At 46.6% G+C, this 19,049-nt stretch overlaps 1 protein-coding gene and 1 long non-coding RNA gene across 3 annotated transcripts in view; both read right to left on the bottom strand.

The window, feature by feature from the left end:
• Positions 1-902: 902 nt before the first annotated feature.
• LOC116595303 lies at positions 903-15,543 on the bottom strand. Of its 2 annotated transcripts, XR_004287614.1 has the most exons (4): positions 14,249-15,543; positions 2,446-2,584; positions 1,463-1,564; positions 903-1,312 (listed from the first exon to the last, which is right to left on the bottom strand). It is a non-coding gene; the product is annotated as an uncharacterized LOC116595303 (long non-coding RNA). The 2 variants fall into 2 exon arrangements; XR_004287613.1 differs by having other exon boundaries at positions 903-1,564.
• Positions 15,544-17,816: 2,273 nt separating this feature from the next.
• The window catches only part of KAT14 (lysine acetyltransferase 14), a 34,635-nt gene continuing 33,402 nt past the window's right edge, over positions 17,817-19,049 (bottom strand). Inside the window, 1 exon segment of the mRNA XM_032351484.1 lies at positions 17,817-18,498. Coding sequence (XP_032207375.1) covers positions 18,325-18,498 — 174 coding nt within the window. The 3' untranslated portion in view covers positions 17,817-18,324.

Here is a 19,049-nt window from a genome sequence, read left to right as displayed (position 1 = left end):
ATGCTACCATCAAGTATGTTTTGCCTTCTTATCATTTTGTTTTGTTTTGTTTTTCAGTTGGCAATAGGACCCAGGAAACAGGCAAATTCATTCATGAGTGTGTGAAGGCAGTGGACTGTTAAGTGATCTTATGAACTGTGGGCGGCTGTGTTGCCAGGAATAACATCACAGCCATTCTCTGCAAGGCTCTGGGCGATGCCCCAGTAAACCCTGTTGGCCTGCTAACACCAGCCCCAGATTTATATAATAAATTGCATCTCATTATCTTCTCTCTGGCGCCTTCCTGAGTAATCTCCAATGCAAGCTCGGTGGAAAGCACTAGAAGAAATGGTAGGCTTGCCAGAGCTCAGCCCTGAGGCCAACACTTAATAACCTACTTCAAACAGGACTGTTTTGTGACTGTGCCCCTTGTGGTGGGGAGGGAGCCTGACGTCTCTCTCTGTGTGGGCCTTTCATTCCCAGAAGGCGTGTCTGCTCTCTCCTCCCCTGTTCCCACACAGAGAGATTACAAGTTCAAACCCACCCCACCTCCCCAAATGAAAGGCCCCCAGAGGCTCAACTCTTGAGGACCAGGATGAAGGCCAAGGAAACCCTTGGAAGTCAAGGGGCTTTCACACACAGAGAATACCGAGGGCATGTGAACATGCCACCACATCCACAGAAACCATCCATCCCCGCACCACCCCACCCCACCAAAGCAGTTTGTTTGCATTAAAGGTACAGCATGGCCTTGTTGGTGGAGGGTTTAGAAAACCAAGAACAAGGGTCAGGAAATTTCTGGACAAGGCCATATAGTAAATGTTTTAGGCTTTGTGGGCCATATTTTCTCTGCTGCAACCCCTCAACTCTGTCATTGCAGATGGGAAAGGAGCCATAAACAATACACAAACCAATGTGTGTGGCTGTATGCTAATAAAACTTTATTTACAAAATCCTGTGGTGCAAAGGTCTAGTTTGCCGACCTGTGACTCAGAACACAGTGGTGAAAAAAGAGGCAGAGTCCTGCCTTTAGACATATTTTCATGTTTTCATTTAACAAACCTTGCAATAGCCTCATTATGTTCCAGACATTTGGAAGAGTTTTATAAATATTGATGCACATAACGATCACCATAATTCTATAAGGCAAGTGCTATTGGTCTCCCTGGTTGGGTACAGAGAGGTTAGGTAACTGGCCAAGGTCACACAGAGGTAAGTGAATATCAGGTTTGAATGCAGGCAGCCTGTGTTCTTCCCCTTCACCACGTGCTGTGGAGAGGCAGGCTGGCCTTCATGGAAGGAACATCCACTGGGCACCTTGCTTGGTCTTAGCCTGAAGGGAAGGGAACAGGCCAGTTGTGATTAAGGCTTAGTCCTACCCTCAAGAAGCTCCAGTCCTCCAAATTTACAAGTATGAACATAAGAAAGCATGGGATTCAGGAGGACTCCATTTCTATGACAGTTGGGAACCAGCAAAACTCACCTATGGGACAAAGGTGAGAAAAGAGGTGACCCTGGAGCTTGCCGAGTCAGAGAGGCACAAGTGACCTTCCTACAGTGCTCTTCACCTAGGTGTCTGGTATTCCTAGGTTAAAAAACAACAACAACAGAAAAAACCAACGAGCTGACTCAGTAAAATACATACATTTATTTTATTTTATTTTTTTTTAAAGATTTTATTTATTTATTTGACAGAAATCACAAGTAGATGGAGAGGCAGGCAGAGAGAGAGAGAGAGGGAAGCAGGCTCCCTGCTGAGCAGAGAGCCCGATGCGGGACTCGATCCCAGGACCCTGAGATCATGACCTGAGCGAAGGCAGCGGCTTAACCACTGAGCCCCCAGGCGCCCGAAATACATACATTTAAAAGTAAAATTTAAAAGAGACATGGAGGGGCCCCTGGGCAGCTCAGTTGGTTGAACAGCTGGCTCTTGATTTTGGCATAGGTCATGAGTCGGGCTCCATGCTCGGTAGGAAGTCTGCTAGAGATTTTTTCTCTCCCTCTCTGCCCTTCCCCCTGCTCGCTCACGCACTCTCTCCCTCTCTCTCAAAAATCAACCAATCAATCAACTTTTTTTAAAAAAAAGAAGACGACCTGGAAAATAATCATCCCAAGCCTAGGGACTGAAAAATACCTTCAAAAATTGGCTGGGCCCTCCCTCCTCCGAAGGAAGGCAGGCTCTGCACTCACTCTCCCCAGCTCAGAGGACCAAAGTTGCTCATGTCTCCTTGATTGCAAAGGCTGACCTCAGACCCCAGGCACTCAGCCGGAGCTTCCACGAAAGGCCACCTGGAGGCTCTGATCTCTTTATTTCCTGCCCTCAGCTTCAGTGGAACCCAAGTAGAGATGAGGTTGTGCCATCTGGAGCCCGCCACTTGCTGTACTTGCCAATCGTCCAATCATATGCGCATTGGGTTCCCTGACCATCTACGGAGTCACCCATCCACATGCCCACTGGTACGTCACCTCCAAATTCTGTCCCTCCTGCAAGAAGCTCAGGGTCTTTGGAGATGATTTTCTTCTTGAGGATGACTGCTCTGTTGGGAGTTTTTGGAGAGAATGACATCCTTGAGGGCTGTCTTCACAGTCAGGGAGCCCTCCGAGGCTTGGAGAAATGGGAAGGAGGTTGAATACATGGACTCTGGTGTCTGACTGCCTAGGTTCACATCCCCTACTCTCTGGCTTCCCGAGCTTGGGCAATTTTAAAACACCTCTTGGTTTCTCACTCCTCTGACCTGCAAAAGCCAGTGAGATAAATTGCCAAAATTCCCATGAACCTCTACACTCCCCGTATCCACACCCTTCTCAGTGCGACTTCACAGCTCTTCCTTCCCGGAGGTGGAGCCTGTTTTCCCACCCCTCGAATCTGTGACTTGCTTCAGACAACAGAATGTGGCAGATCGATGTTGTGCCCATTCTGAGCTAGACCTAACAAGCCTTGGCACCCCCTTATTTCTCCCCCTCTTCATCCCCACCTGTCTTCTCCCTCAGTCCTGCCCCCATCATGTAAACAAGCCCAGGTTAGCCTGTTGGAGGATGGAGTGCCCCTCCCCCACATCAAAACTCTCCATTGCTGCAGCCACCCACTGCCCCCCAACTCCTGGAAGCGAAGCCTCCTAGCTGACCTGTGGCTGATGCATGATGGAGCCCAGGCAAAACTGGGAGGACTGCCCAACTGAAAGGCTTTACTCACACCATCACAAGCCAATGATCAGTGGTTGTTTTAAACAGCTATGTTTTGGGGTGATTTTATGCAGAACTATTGCAGCAGTAGGAAAGCGATGTAACAGGATTCTACACCTCTCAGACCTCACAGAATTGTGGAGGGGATGAAACGATGTGGTTTGAGTTCAGTGACTGGCCCAAGGCCACAGTTCGTGAATGTCAACTGTTAGTGTCACGGTGGGGCATTGTGTCCCACGTGGAGAGCAAACTGACAATCTCTGCCAAAGTCACTGTGCTGGAAGTGGACTCCACCCGAGCATCCAACAGGCCACTTGTCACCATATGTGGCCCCACCTACAGAAGCCTGGGCTCTGCCTACAATGCCTAGGCAAGAGTTTTTACAGTTATATAACCAACAGGCACCCGTGGACTAGCTGGGAAAGGATGCGTGAGGTTTGTGGGACTCCCTGCCAGGCAGATACGGGGCACCTGCCACGAGCCAGCAGACAGGTTGCGACAGTCTCTTCGTGCTCCGCTTCCTTGAGGACATTCTGGCCCTCCTCTGGAAAAGGCTGGGATTGCATGCAGCGGGACCAGAGCAGATGGCCCCTGGAGACCGGCCTTCCTCCCACTGCTGAACAGCTTTGTGCCTTTGTGCATCACAAAGAACTTGTGGTGCTGACTCTAATTCCAGTTTCAGAAGTGAGTCACAGCCTCGGCACCCATGCGGTGCGTTATATGCACAAGGCTGCTTTTTGCTTCCTTGTGTGTAGTGGCAAAAAACTGGAAACTGTTGGAGTAGCCATCGTTAGGGAGGTGAGGCCAAGAACCTGTGATAGTCGTACACCTGCAGAATATTATGCAGCTGTGTTTAACCTGGTCTTTTGACCTGGAGGGAATCTCTATGATGTATTGTTAAGCGAGAAAAATCCAGTTGCAGATAATTAATGCACAGAGAATGATCCCATTGGTATAAAAGAACAAATCCCATGTATGAATACCTATTAGTATAAGTTTGTGTGTGGTATGGAGAAGATATGGAAGGATACGCACCTTGAGGAGTGGGGGTGGGAGAAGCTTATTAGCTTATCCTTTCTTCTCATTTTATTTTTATTTGCTAAATGATTCGTATGTGTTCCCACCTCCATTCCTCACTTTCTCCCTCTCTTTCTCTCTCTTACTTGAGATCTCTACACACACACACAGACATACGCGTAAACACACACACAGTTTCTTCCTGAACCATTAGAGAGTAAGTTACATATGTCATGGAAATTTACCCCTAAATAAGTAGTGCAATGTGTATTTGTGCTCCTAAGAATAGGACCACAGTGCAGTCATCAGCTTCAGAAATTTAACATTGATACTAAAGTATGTTCTCCGATCCCAAGAGAAGTAAAGAAATCAATAACAGAAAGATATATGGAAATCTTCCACAAGATATGGAAATTAAATGACTCACTTCTAAATAACCCATGGTCAAAGAGGAAGCCGTGGAGAAATGAGAATATATTCTGAATATAACAACATTAAAGAATAATACTTCCAGGGGCGCCTGGGTGGCTCAGTGGGTTAAAGCCTCTGCCTTCGGCTCAGGTCATGATCCCAGGGTCTTGGGATCGAGCCCCACACCGGGCTCTCTGCTCAGCGGGGAGCCTGCTTCCCTTCCTCTCTCTCTGCCTGCCTCTCTGCCTACTTGTGATCTCTGTCTGTCAAATAAATACATAAAATCTCAAAAAGAATAATACTTCCATCTAAGCCACAGATTCACATTTCTTTTATAGACTGTTTATAATTCACGTTCTTTACCATGTGAATTTCTTTCTTTTTTTTTTTTCGAGAGAAAGAGAGAAAGATTGTGTGTGTGTGAAGAGGGGAAGGACAAAGGGAGCGGGAGAGAGAGGATATTAAGCAGGTTCCATGCCCAGTGCAGAGCCCAACATGGCGTTCCATCTCATGACCCTGAGATCGTAACCTGAGCCGAAACCAAGAATTGGATGCTTTAACTCAATGAGTCACCCAGGTGCCCCTGTCGTGTGGCTTTATACACCCACCCACTGGAATGGGTGGAGGTTACTTCCCTTCCCTGCCAATACTGGGCTGGGACATGTAACCTGTTTCAGCCAACGGAAAAGGGCCAGAGTGAGAATGTACTGGTTCTTGACCAAGGCGTTGTGTTTCCAGTGCCTTCTTCGTCTTCCATTACCATGAGAAGAGCTTGCCCCTGGTACCTGACGCAGTGTCGCCTTGGGAACCAGAAGGAACACAGGTGGGGCAAACCCAAGCCTACCCCAGCTGCATACGCAGATCTGGAGTGGCCCAGCAAACCCCTAGCAACCCACAGATAAACACTTACAGGGGCACCTGGGTGGCTCAGTCCATTAAGCATCTGCCTTCAATTCAGGTCATGATCCCAGAGTCCTGGGATTGAGTCCTGCATTCGGCTCTCTGCTCAGCAGGGAGTCTGTTTATCCCTCCCCCTTCGCTGCTCCCCACTGTTTCTGCTGTGTTTTTCTGTCAAATAAATAAATTAAATATTTAGAGCAAACGAAGAAAGACTTACTGCTGTAGACCACTGAGGTTTTTGCATTTGTTTGTTATATAGCAATGACTGATGGATATAAATGACTAGTGGTTATAAAACAATTTAGGGATTGTTATGAGACCTTTATTTATATTAAGTCATTGTACATGCAACAGTCCTTTTTCACAGACGAGGAAACTGAGCTTAAGTTACTTGCATAATGTCACCTACCTAGGTAATAAGCTATTAAGTTGTGTGACCATGGGACATATTGCCTCTAGACTTCTGCTAGAATAATAATAATTGGTGGTGGTGGTTGTTTGAGCCACCTTGAGTTGGGGTTCTCTTCCTTGCAGTCCAAAGCATCCTGCCTGATTACCTGTAGAGTCTTCCCCCACCCGCTCCTCCCTCCCTCCTGACATTATCTTCAACAGCCCCAGGGAATCCCTGACGACCTTGGGGAGAGCACTTTGCTTTCCCCAAACATTAGTTTACTCCTTCCCACGTGCAGACTTTTGAAGCCTAAAAGCCAATGAGGCTGGTTTCCAGTCTAAAGACGGGCAGAGAGGGTGAAGAGCAGGGGTGCTGTCTCGGGAGGTGCAGAGGCTATGAGGGGAGGTACACAGATTTCCATCCTTGGCTAGACCCTCTAGCCTGGGGTTTTCCACCTTGGCCATCCATTAGAATATACGAGACCTGGGGAGCTTTTACCAATCCCTATGCCCTGGCCATGTCCCAGACATGCTACATCAAGGGCTCTGTGAATGGGATTCAGGCCCTGGGGTTTGTGGGGCAAGGCTGGGGTACATTGTAGTACCATCCCCACTTTAACTGGGGATCCTCCGCTCCCCCTGAGGGCAACCAGCATTACTGGGTGCCCACCAGCTACCAGGCAGCATGCCAGATACTCCACATGGTATCACAGGTGTTCGCCACAACTAAGGACATGTTGAAATAGAGATACTGATAACAAATAGAGAAACAGACAGAGAAACTGAGGCACAGTGGGCAAGTGGCAGGTGCAGGAGTCAACCCCAAACAGTCTGGAAGCCAAACTCTTTTTTTTTTAATAATGTGCTTATATTTCTTTTCTTTCTTTCTTTTTTTTTTTATTTATTTTTTATTTTTTTTTTAAAGATTTTATTTATTTATTTGACAGACAGAAATCACAAGTAGACGGAGAGGCAGGCAGAGAGAGAGAGAGGGAAGCAGGCTCCCTGCTGAGCAGAGAGAGCCCGACGCGGGCCTCGATCCCAGGACCCCGAGATCATGACCCGAGCCGAAGGCAGCGGCTTAACCCACTGAGCCACCCAGGCGCCCTCTTTCTTTTTTTTTTAAAGTAGGCTCCCCACCCAATGTGAAGCTTGAACTCAGGACCCTGAGATCAAGAGTCTCATGCTGCACCGACTGAGCCCGCCAGATGCCCCGGAGACCAAGCTTTTTACAGCCACACCACGTACCTCTGTGATTCAGAGGACCTGAGAATTAGGACAGAAGACAGAAATTTCCACAAGGTTTCAAAATAGGGCCCGGCCTGGGTGGGCAAAAAGAGCAGTCCACTGTGGCTGACCGGGAGGAGCCCAGAGAAGGAAGCCGGGGGTCCAGAAATGGCCAGGATTTCAAAGCCTATTGGGAGCAGAGGGACAGGAGAATCCGGCTAAGCAGCCCAGTTTTTTCCTGACAGTCTATGCTCCCAGCTGAGGGTTTGGAAAAAATGTCCCAAGGCCTGGCCATGCATTGTTTTGGTCCCTCCCTGCTCCTGCCCTCCCTCCTCTCAGCACCTCCCTCTTTAATATGAAAGAAATTTTCAAGGGACCCTCCCCAGAAATTCCTCAGATGGGACCAGCCCGGTTAGACTCAGAAAAATCACTACTTCAACTGCAGAAAGAATGGACATAAATAAATAAGGAGAAGCACCAAGATTCCTCTATTGCCTCAAAATTGACAGAGGCCACCACGAGTTTATAAAAGAAGTGCTACTAGGAAACAAACAATGGAAAATGTTCAAGCACACTAATAATTTAAGTGATAAATTATTGCTTATTTGAAATTAGCCAAAAATGTTTTGAGTGATAATACCCAAACCTGGAATCTTGGGGACAAGAGTGACATCTTAGTACGTTAAGAACCGTATTGATGAGGAGAAAGTGACAATAAAATGTTCACATCCTTTGACCTAAGAATTCCACTTCTGCAAATCTATACGGAAGTTAAATACAATCCATGGCAAAAATCCTTAAGCACAGATATGTCCCTGCAGTGTTATTGGCAAAAGCAGACATCTTAATGAGGATCAACAGTATCCCTAGGAAAATAGAGCCACTGAAAATTGGTCATGAAATGCATTTAGCAATTGGAAAAAATGATGAGGTTATAAACATTAAGTGACACTCTCAGAGCACGAAACTTCATCTGTATCATGATGACCTTGTGCTCAAAAAAGAAATAGACCTCCCCAAAATGAAGGCAATTGTCGAGCGCAAAACTGTGTTTTCCTTTCTTTCTTTTTTTAAAAGCTTTATTCATTTATTTATTTGACAGAGAGATAGAGAGTAAAAGTAGACAGAGCAGCAGGCAGAGGGAGAAGCAGGCTCTCCACTGAGCAGGGAGCCCAATGTGGGGCTCGATCCCAGGATTATGACCTGAGCTGAAAGAAGACACTTAACTGACTGAGCCACACAGACGCCCTTGTTTTTTCCTTTCTTTCAAATATGTTCTCTACTGCGTTTATAATAATTTACATACAAAACTATCCAGTTAAAAAAAAAAAAGAAGAAGTCTAACCACTTGGTGGCAGCATGGAAGGTAGATGGGAGTAGTGAGACATGCAGAAGGCTCACACAGCAACTTGGGCAAGAGATGCCTAGAGAAGGTGACAGAAAGTGGGAGGGGGGAGGAGGGTAGGTCAGAGTGGGAGAGACCTCTAGAAAGCTGAATGGCAGAACTTTGCCCTGATGGGCCAGGAGGAAGTAGGATCGGGTAACCTGAGGCTCAAGGTTTTAGTTTGAACAATGCACTGAGTAGCAGTGCGTTTCCCTCCTTGGGGGGGGTGGGGGGTGGGGGGTGGATACAACAAGGGTAGCAGACTGCGAGCAAAGGGACCTGGGGTTTCTTCTTACTTCTGCTCCCCCCTTCTTTCTCCTCTCCTTTTAAAAAAAAGTAACAGTTTTATTGTGCTGTAATTTACATACGGTAACACTGACCCATTATAAGCATAGGAGTCAGTGATTTTGTAGCCTACTTACTAAGTTGTGTGACCACCACCGGAATCCCATTCTAGGCCATTTTCTAAAAGAAATGTTGTACTCATTTACAGCTACTTCCCATTCCTACCTCCACACTGAATAGCCCCTAACTTTTCTGTCTCTAGAGATTTGCCTTTTCTGGATATTTCATGTAAAAGGAATCATGCAATAATTATTCTTTTGTGTGTGGCTTCTTTCAGTGAATGTGATGTTTTGAAATGCTTTCACGCAGGCTGTTTCATCCATGTCGGAACATTTGTCAGTGCTTTGCTCCTTTTATTGTTGGGTATTTTCCATTGCCTGTGCATGCCGTATTTGTACACCGTATTTGTTTATCCATTTCTGGACAAATGGACACTGGAGTTGTTTCCATTTGGGGTTATTTTGAATAGTGCTGCAATTAATATTCATGTACAAGTCTTTGTGTGAGCATATGTTTTCATTTCTCCGGAGAAGATTGCTGAGTCATATGGCAATTCACGTTTAACATTTTGAAAAACTGCCAAACTGTCTTCCAACGTGACTTCACCATTTTATATTCTCACCAGCAGTGTATGAGGGCTCTAATTTCTGCACAGCCTTGCCAACACGGATTATGTCTCTTTGATTAAAGCCACACTAGTATCATTTGAATTTCCCTAATAAGTAATGGTGCTGAGCATCTTTTCATGTGCTTATTGGCCATTTGTATATAGTCTTCAGAGAACTGCCTCTTCAAATCATTTGCCATTTTTATTTTTTTTTTTTAAAGATTTTATTTATTTATTTGGCAGACAGAGATCCCAAGTAGGCAGAGAGGCAGGCAGGGTGGGGGGGAGGGGAAGCAGATTCCCCACTGAGCAGAGACCGATGTGGGGCTCAATCTCAGGGCCCTGGGATCATGAGCTGAGCCAAAGGCAGAGGCTTTAACCCACTGAGCCACCCAGGCGCCCCCCATTTTATTTATTTATTTATTTTTAAGAATTTATTTGTGAGAGAGAGAGAGAGCTCCAGAGGGGGAAAGGGGCAGAGGGAGACTCCCTGCTGAGTGGGGAGCGCAACATTGATCCCAGGACCCTGGATCAGGACTTGAACTGAAGGCAGACACTTTACCAACCGAGGCACGAAGGCGCCCCCATTTGCCCATTTTTAAATTGGATTGTCTTTTTTCAAATGGATTTGAGTTTTTTAGAGTAGTTCTAGTTTCACACTGATTTAACCAGAAAGTACAGAGATTTCCCATATAAGTCTGCCCCCATCTATACACAGACTCCCCCCATTATCAACGTCCTGTATCACAGTGCTTTGTCTATTACAGGATGACCTATACTGACACATCATTTTCATCCAGTCTATAGTTTGCATTAGGGTTAAGTTTCCATGTTGTGCATTCCATGCGTTTGGACAAAATATATAATGAATTTTATCTTTATACTACCATTAATACTATTTTCTCTATCCTAAAAATCCTCTGCGCTCTGCTTATTAATTCCTCCTTCCCCCACTAACCCCAAGAGCCACTGATCCATTTACTGTCTCCACAGTTTTATCTTTTCCAGAATTTCATATAGTTGGAATTGTACAGTATCTACTCTTTTCAGATTGGCTTATTTCATTTATTAATATGTCTTTATGTTCCCTCCATGTCTTTTCATGCTTGATGACTCGTGTCTTTTTAGTGCTGAAAAAAATTCCATTGTCTGGATGGACCACAGTATTTTCTCCATTTACCTACTGAAGGACATCATGGTTACTACCAAGGTTTGGCAGTTATGAATAAATGTTAGTGTGGATACAAATTTTCACTTCACTTGGGTAAATATGAAGGAGTATGATGCTGGATTATATGGTTAAGACTATGTCTACTTTTCGGGTACCTAGGTGGCTCAGTCGGTTAGGCATCTGTCTTCAGCTCAGGTCATGATCTCTGGGACTCTGGGATTGAGCCTGCTTCCTGCTCAGTGGGGAGTCTGCTTCTCCCTCTCCCTCTGCCACTCCTGCTCCTTGTGCACTGTCTCTCCGACAAGTAAATAAAATCTTAAAAATTAAAAAAAAAGACTATGTCTAGTTTTGTAATCTAGAAGCCAAACTTTTCTAAAGTGGCTGTAACCGTTTTGCACACTCACCAGTAGCGAGAGCTCCTGTTATTCCACATCCTCGCCAGAATTGCGTGTTGTTAGTATTCTGGATTTGAGTCTTTTCAATAGCTGTGTATTTGTATTTCATTGTTGCTTTAATTTGCATTTCCTTGATGTCATGATGTGGAGCATCTTTTCATGTTTATCTGTTCTTCGTGTATCTTATTTGGTACAGTGTCCTGATCTTACACCAATTTTATTTTATTTTTTTAAAGATTTTATTTATTTGAGAGAGAGTGCACATGCACATGAGTGGGGGGAGGGGCAGAAGGAGAGGAGAAGTAGGCTCCCGCTGAGCAGGGAGCCTGACGAGGTGGGGCTCTATCCCACGACCCTGGGATCATGACCTAAGCCAAAGGCAGACCCTTAACCAACTGAGCCACCCAGATGCCCCACCAATTTTAAATCAGATTGTTCATTTTCTTATTGTTGAGTTTTAAGTGTTCCCTGTATATCTTGGATAACAGTCCTTTATCAGATGTGTGCTTTGCTAAGATTTCCTCTCAGTCTGTTGCTTTTCTTTCAGTCTCTTGACACTGTCTTTCATAGGGTGGAAGTTTTAATTTTAATAAAGTCCAGCTTATCAAATCTTTCTTTCATGGATAGTGCCTTTGGTATTGTATCTCAAAAATCATCACATACCCAAAGCCATCTAGGTTTTCTCCTATGTTATCTTCTAGGAGTCTTATAGTTTATATAAATGGAATATAAATTCCATTTGTACTACATTAAATTATAGTTATATAAATGGTATATAAATTATATAATGGAATACCAATTCCATTATTTAACTTTGATCAAATATAGTTTTACATTTAGATCTATGATCCATTTTGAGTGAACTGAGTGAATACATTTTGAGTGTAGGATTTATATCTAGATTCAATTTTTTTGCATGTGGATATCTAGCTGTTTCATTACCATTTGTTGAAAACACTATGTTCTCTACACTGTATTGTTTTTGCTTATCTGTCAAAGATCAGCTTGTCTGGGCTCACTATTCTGTTCCATTTATCTATTTGTCTGTTCTTTCACCACTACCACATTGCCTTGACTACTGTAGCTTTACAGTGGGTCTTGAAATTGAGTAGTGTTAGTCCTCTAACTTTGCTATGATTTTTTAATTTATTTACTTGTCAGAGAGAGAGAGAGAGAGAGCACAAGCACAGGGAATGGCAGGCAGAGAGAAAAATAGGCTCCTGGCTGAGCAAGGAGCCCAATCCTGCACTCGATCCCAGGACCCTGGGATCATGACCTGAGCCAAAGGCCAGATGTTTCACGGACTGAGCCACCCAGGCATCCATAACTTTGTTCTTTTCCTTCAATATTGTGTTGGCTATTCTAAGTCTTTTGACACAAACTAAGCTTTTATTGAAGTCTTGTTCATGTTTCCCAAGTAAAAATACAGGGTGGGGAGGCACCAGAAATGGCCTCCTCCCCTAGCTCTTTACATTCACTTTGTTCCCTAACACTACATTTCAATAGTGTCAAAATTCCATTTTTATCATTTTGATCATTTGTTTCATTTTTTTTTTAAGATTTATTTATTTGACGAGAAAGAGACAGTGATAGAGGGAACACAAGCAGTGGGAGCTGGAGAGGGAGAAGCAGGCTCCCTGCTGAGCAGGGAGCCCCACCTGGGTCTCATTCCACAACACTGCATGACCTGAGTAGAAGGTAGACACCCAACGACTGAGCCACCCAGTTACCCCAAGTGGTTTCCGTTTTTTAAAGACAGACTGGTTAAAAATAAACAGCTCCTAAAGACCGCAAACCACAGGCAACACAGGCTATTCCCTCTGCGGCTGCTGCCACGCCCCCAGGACTGTCAGAAGATAATGGTGGTGGCCCCGCTACACAACAGGTTCTGAGGGTGGTTCTGTTGTGATGGGAAGGCAGAGGTGGCCCTCTCGGCTGCCTCCTGTCCATGGAGCACGAACCAAAGGACATCTGCACGGCACGCAGGGTACCGGGGAGGGATGAGGCACATCTACCTGGGGCTTAGTGAAGAAAATGATCTTTATACGAGGAAGAGAAAGACAGTGATATGGCACTAAATATTGAATTTGTATACCATTTTCCCCCCAAAAGTCTTCAAATGTTTCCCAGAGGAAGTTGGTCTGGCTTCCATAACATAATTTCTTCTTTTTTTTTTTAAGTATCAGACACTAGGTTTAAAAATTTATATGCAATTCTTGATTACTGTGTTCACTAATTCTCTTCTAGTTCTTGACAGTCACCCATGAGAGAAGTAGTTGATGAACGCAGGTGATGGGTACCTGGGTGGCAGTGGGTTAAGCCTTTGCCTTCAGCTCAGGTCATGATCCCAGGGTTCTGGCATCAAGCCCACATCAGGCTCTCTGCTCGGCAGGGAACCTGATTCACCCTCTCTCTCTGCCTGCCTCTCTGCCTACTTGTGATCTCTCTCTGTCAAATAAGTAAACAAAATCTTAAAAAAAAAAAAAAAGAAAGAAAGAAAAGAAAGCAGGTGATATTTAACCTTTTTTTAATTCAAAAAAAAAAAGTGAAGATTTTATTCATTTGAAAGAAAGGGAAAGTGGGAGAGAGAGTAGAGTGGGGTGAAGGGCAGAGGAAGAAGCAGGCTTCCCGTAGAGCAGAGAGCCCGATGTGGGGCTCGAGCCCAAGACCCAGAGATCATGACCTGAGCCCAAAGCAGACACTTAACCGACTGAGCCACTCAGGCATCCCTTAATTCAAGAATTTCTAACAATTGAAACAATAGCCTAGCAGCCCATGATGTTTTTCTCCTGGACACGACGTAATGTTGATAATTGTGAAAATATGAACAGAATCTGAATCCAAAGAATTTTTTCAAGCAAAGTCTGTTAGTGCTGAAGCTCCAGGGAGGTCTGCCCACACCCAGTTCAGAGGCCACAGCAGCCGTGGATGGACAGATGGATTGACACGTAAGGCTGGAACGGAAAGGGCTCCTCGGGCCTCCAGCAGCCTCCCTAACCTCCCCAGCCCAGCCCTGCCCACAGCTCTGTCCTCACCTGGGCTCACATGGCCATGGGTCTGCAGCTCAGAGGACCCACAGGGGAGGGGCCGGCCCCTGCTCTCCAAGAGCCCAGGGCAAGCTGCATGAAGGAGCTGATGGTTGGGTTTCCAGGGATCTTGTGAGCCATTATTGGATGTTGAATTACATAAAATTACATGAATCACATTCAAAATCAAGGTGCTAAATTCTCAAAACTCACCACGAGGCTGATTTTACTATGTGACAGTTAGCTCTGCTCTCAAGGTGGTTTCCATCCATTGTATCTGTATGACGGCAACACTATGTGACAGTGTCGCCTACGTGCAGAACTTCCCAGGTGTGGGTTCAGTGATGTCACATTGGTAGCTTCAGATCCGCCATGGTGAGAACGTCAACACCAGGGAAAATCAGCAAATCAGCCCTTGACATATGGTTCCAGTCTCCCTGACCCTCGCCCCAGCTATGTCAAACATTTATCAGCACACGTCTGGCTGCATGACACCCGAGACAAACACCTAGAGGCTCCAGCTGCCCTGAGGGCTGAGGGCATTCCTTTGGAACCATGCCTGGACCAGTGGCCTTCATGACACTGATGCATGCTAGAACGTCACCCACAGGAAGGAACCATTTAGTGAAGCTAGCGGGGGAGGCCTGAGCTTGCCCTCTGCATCAGTGGGCTTGCCCAAAGCTGAATGTACCATGCATAACAACTATGGGCCCCTTCCAGCTCTTACCTGAGCAACCTTAAGTCTTCTCCTTTAGCATCAAACCCAAATCTGTTCCAGTCTCTGGTTACTCTGGTAGGATTCCCCTAGCCTAGTGGAACCTGTCTGTGTTAAGTATTGCAAGCTTCGGAGAGGTAGGAGCTGCCTTTACTCATCCAGGCAGAGAGAAGGGATTTGCGCTCATGTAGACTCCAAGAAGTGAGAAAATTTTAATTTGTGATAAATAGAAAGAGTCTGTGCATGTGAGATCTAGAAAATGGAAAAAAAGAAAAAGAGAGCCACTACTGATGTCTCTCCTCTCCCCCCATCAAGCCCAGACACACACAATGACACTACTTCTCACTCAGCCAAGCCTCAGTGGGGTACCATCCCTAGGCCAGGTAGTTCTAGGCCCTGGGAAATAGTGGTGAGCCAAGCACACGCTGATCCCTCCTGGAACTCCCACCTAACCTCCCCATTCCCAGGGTGGGGTCAGAGTGGGGAGAGCTGTGGCCTGATGCCAGGCTGCCTGGCTTGAAGTTCAGGTCCTCCGTTAGTGATATTTTGGGCCTTGTTGTGCCCTATTGCAGCAAACCTGCCATCAACCCTCTCACAAGGGAGCGAGCTGTTGGTAGGGTATTGTCAGAGTGAACTTAGCCTGTTCAGGAGTGCAGTTCCTGCTGATGAATGCACAAGTATGAGGTAAGTGGGTACCAATGTAGTCTTAAAACCATCCCACAGCCCTCCCCAGTACTGAGATACATTTTTTTTTTTTTAATCCCAATCTCCTGCTAGTAGATACCAGAAGCACATTCTTAACCAAAAAGTGTGCCGTGCCACCCAGCCCTTGTGGAGCAGACCCAGGATGCTTCCCCCTAGTGGCCTTTAGTGGGGACACTGAGCCCATTCACAGGAGATGCTTTTAGAGACGGTCCCAAGGAAGTGTGGCTTTTAGGTGATGTGCATTTCGCATAAAGCACGTTAACTAAATTTTAGAAAATTTGAAATTACGATTCTGGTCTCAAACATCCTCCCGCAAAGAGCTCAACGTCCCTAGAAGACTCTGGGTAATAAGGACATGGTTAATTTCTGGTCCTCACTCCCACCTGCATGGGGGCCCTGAAAGCCGATTCAGCTACCACAGGCCACCTCCCAGGGGCAGGGAGGTCTGGCTACTGGTCAAGGACAATCCAGACTCCTCAGGAACACACAGCTGAAGATGGGGCTCCTCAGCTTTTTAAAATGCACACCTGCTTTTGTAAAACAAAAAAACAAGCCCTCCTCCTTCCTTGGGAATTCTTAAGTTTCAAAATAAATTATAACTTTGAGATTTGATTTGAGCAGACTCTTCCACACCTCAGCCACTGCCCTAGGCACTGGATCACTTCCAGAGGGTGGTTGAAGGTTTCTATGGTGTCAGCCTGGGGGAAGGCCAAAGGCAGATCAAAACCAGCAGCTGCTTGTTCTGCTGGGGTCACCAGGCCCATCTCTGGAGGCAGCCTAGGCCCGACGCCGGAGCAGGACTGCAGTAGGGCAGGGCACATCTACACGAACAGACTGACACCTGTGTGACCTCCAGTTGGGACACTGACCCAAACCAACCACTGTGAAGGCACTTTTGAGACAACCGTAAGTGTAACCACATACTGACTACTAGCTAATTCTGGAAATGGGGTTCACTTTGTGAGTGGTAATGGGCATTAAGGTTATGTAAGAAAATATCCCTATTTTTTAGAAATATCTACCAAAGTAGGTATGAAATTATATGATATCTGGGATTCCCTTAAAATATTTAGCAAAGGACAGATGAATCAAATGTGGACGAAAATCTTGAATATCACTGAATTCTGAGGTGGTGTGGGGGGGGTTGCTGCACCATAATTTAAAAACGTGGGGAGGGGCGTCCAGGTGGCTCACTCATTGAGCATCTGCCTTCAGCTCAGGTCATGATCCCAAGGCCCTGGGATGGAGCCCCACACTGGGCTTCCCTGCATGGTGGGTACCTGCTTCTGCTTCTCTCCCTCTCCTTCTGCTCCTGCTTATGTTCTCTCTCTCGCTGTATCTCTCTGTCAAAATAAATAAATAAGTAAAATCTTAAAAAAAAAATTGTGGAGTGCACAGCTGGCTGTGTTCAATTCTTGATCTCAGGGTTGAAGTTCGAGCCCAATATGGGGCATAGAGTTCACGTAAAAAATAAAATCCTTCAAGAAATAAAAACTAAAAATGCAAAACAAAGAGTCGGTTAAGGCAATTACAGAATTCCCTCAGCTCCCTGAAGTTATGGAGATGGTTGCTTCCGCTACATTTTTGCAGCAAATGCTTGCTGTTCACATATAACAACCACAAGCTGGTTTCTGAGTTTGGAAAACGTCCCTTTCTTCATGTTACCTGTTGGGTCATAATCCCCAAATCTTTAAAAGGTAGAGAATCCTCAGGAAGAAAGGCAGGAGGGAGAGGAAAAGAGGAGGGAGGGAGGGAGGGAATGCTGCTCCCGTGCCCTCACAGGGTGGCATGGAGCCTGAGCTGCTCTCCAAGGACAACCAGGTGGCGCTCACACAGATGAGCAGCGAGGTCCTCCTGAGTGAAGGGATGTGGGCTGGCGCTAAGCGTGGCCCCTAGAACAGGCTCCTGACAGATCTCGGAGGCGAGATTTTAAATGTGCACGCACAGTTTTCTAGAGAGTGTTCAGTTTTCTTTGGATTCTCACAGGGATCCGTGTCCCTACAAGTTAAGAACCAATGCTCTTCATTCAAGAGAGTCTGAAAGCAAATTGGTTAGAATGAAGTTCTGGCCATAGACTGTCACAAGGAAGATTTTTTATCTGAGAACATCTGATACTTTTGGAAAAGCTCCTGCTGGATCCAAAACAGCCCGCCTGACAGTCATCTCTAACAACCCGCCCCCCCAACCCAACAGCCTGGCCCTGCAGACACACAGGCTCTGTCCCCAGCTGGCTCTGCTTCCCCAACCCACACCTCCAGCCAGCAGCACAGTCTCGCTGCCACCCCAAACCAGCCGAACAGGCACGGGGAGAAAGGGTCCCCTAGCGGGAGATGCTAACAGCAGAGCAGGTGACACGCATGGGACACAAACACTCCTGTTTATTTCGACCGTGGCCAAAGTCAGGGAGAGACGGCAGAAGCTCAAGAAGTTCTCCCGGGCTCAAGGGTTCAATGACGGCTCACTGATGGCCGGGACAGTGCTGGCCTCCCTCTGAGGGCTGAGGGCTGGATCTCCCGCCATCCCTGATGGGCTACTGCCCTGTGAGCACGGCCTCAATCATTCACCCTTTACAGTAGGAGAACATCAGTTTAGACTCCTTTGTTCCCGCAAGCTGCCGCGTGGAGGGACAGCAGCGGCATCATTCAGTTATGGCGGAGTCCCGAGATGGGGGCTGAGGCCTCAGCAGGTGCACAGGACAGCGCTTTGGCTGAAGGGCTGCTGGCTCCTCAGTCCCACTGCCCACCGCCTGTCTAGCCTCCGGTGGAACGTCTGCGATGAGGGCCCATGGGGACAGAAGCACATGCCCGCGGGCCCAGGTGAGGACCCACCTCGAGCAGCACACGTGTCTCTGTGGAGCGCCGCGTTCACCTCAGCGCCGGAGCCTCAGGAAGAAAGCGTGTTTACACTCTGTACTCTCCAGGGGGTAATACTTATCGTAGAAATCTAAGACGTATTCTTCAGTCTTGAAGCCAAACTTCTGGTAGAGCAGCATAGCAGGGTTGCTTGCTGAGACGTGAAGGGTCACATCCTTGCCCATGCAGGTCTGCCAAAGGGGTGGAAAAGTACCCAATGAGAATCAAAGAGCCTGAGGGGAGTGAGTAGGTGAGGGAAGTCTGTGAAGTAGAGGTAGGTAGTTATGGCAACCGGGGACAGCAGGGCGGGTGACAGCTGGGAGCCCCGGTCACTCTCCGAGGCCGAGGCCCACACTCACGGAAACGCTCGAGACTGGAGGAAATGGGATGGCGTGCTGGGTGTTTTTGCTCTCGGGAGCAAAGGGCCCGGGGACAGTCTACTCTTACTGGATTACTCTGTTTATACTTCAGTTTACACTTCCAAATATCACACACATCAATACCTGGCCCTCTGACAATCTTGAAGAAGTAGAGAACAGATGAGCAGTTTCTGCTTTTTAAAACTAGATGTTATCGGGGCGCCTGGGTGGCTCAGTGGGTTAAGCCGCTGCCTTCGGCTCAGGTCATGATCTCAGGGTCCTGGGATCGAGCCCCGCATCGGGCTCTCTGCTCAGCGGGGAGCCTGCTTCTTCCTCTCTCTCTGTCTGCCTCTCTGCCTACTTGTGATCTCTCTCTGTCAAAT

The sequence above is a fragment of the Mustela erminea genome, chromosome 7 (genome assembly GCF_009829155.1).
Source record: "Mustela erminea isolate mMusErm1 chromosome 7, mMusErm1.Pri, whole genome shotgun sequence".
Lineage (NCBI taxonomy): Eukaryota > Metazoa > Chordata > Mammalia > Carnivora > Mustelidae > Mustela > Mustela erminea.
Note: the sequence above shows the minus strand (reverse complement) of the source record. Positions and strands in the feature narration are given on the sequence as shown.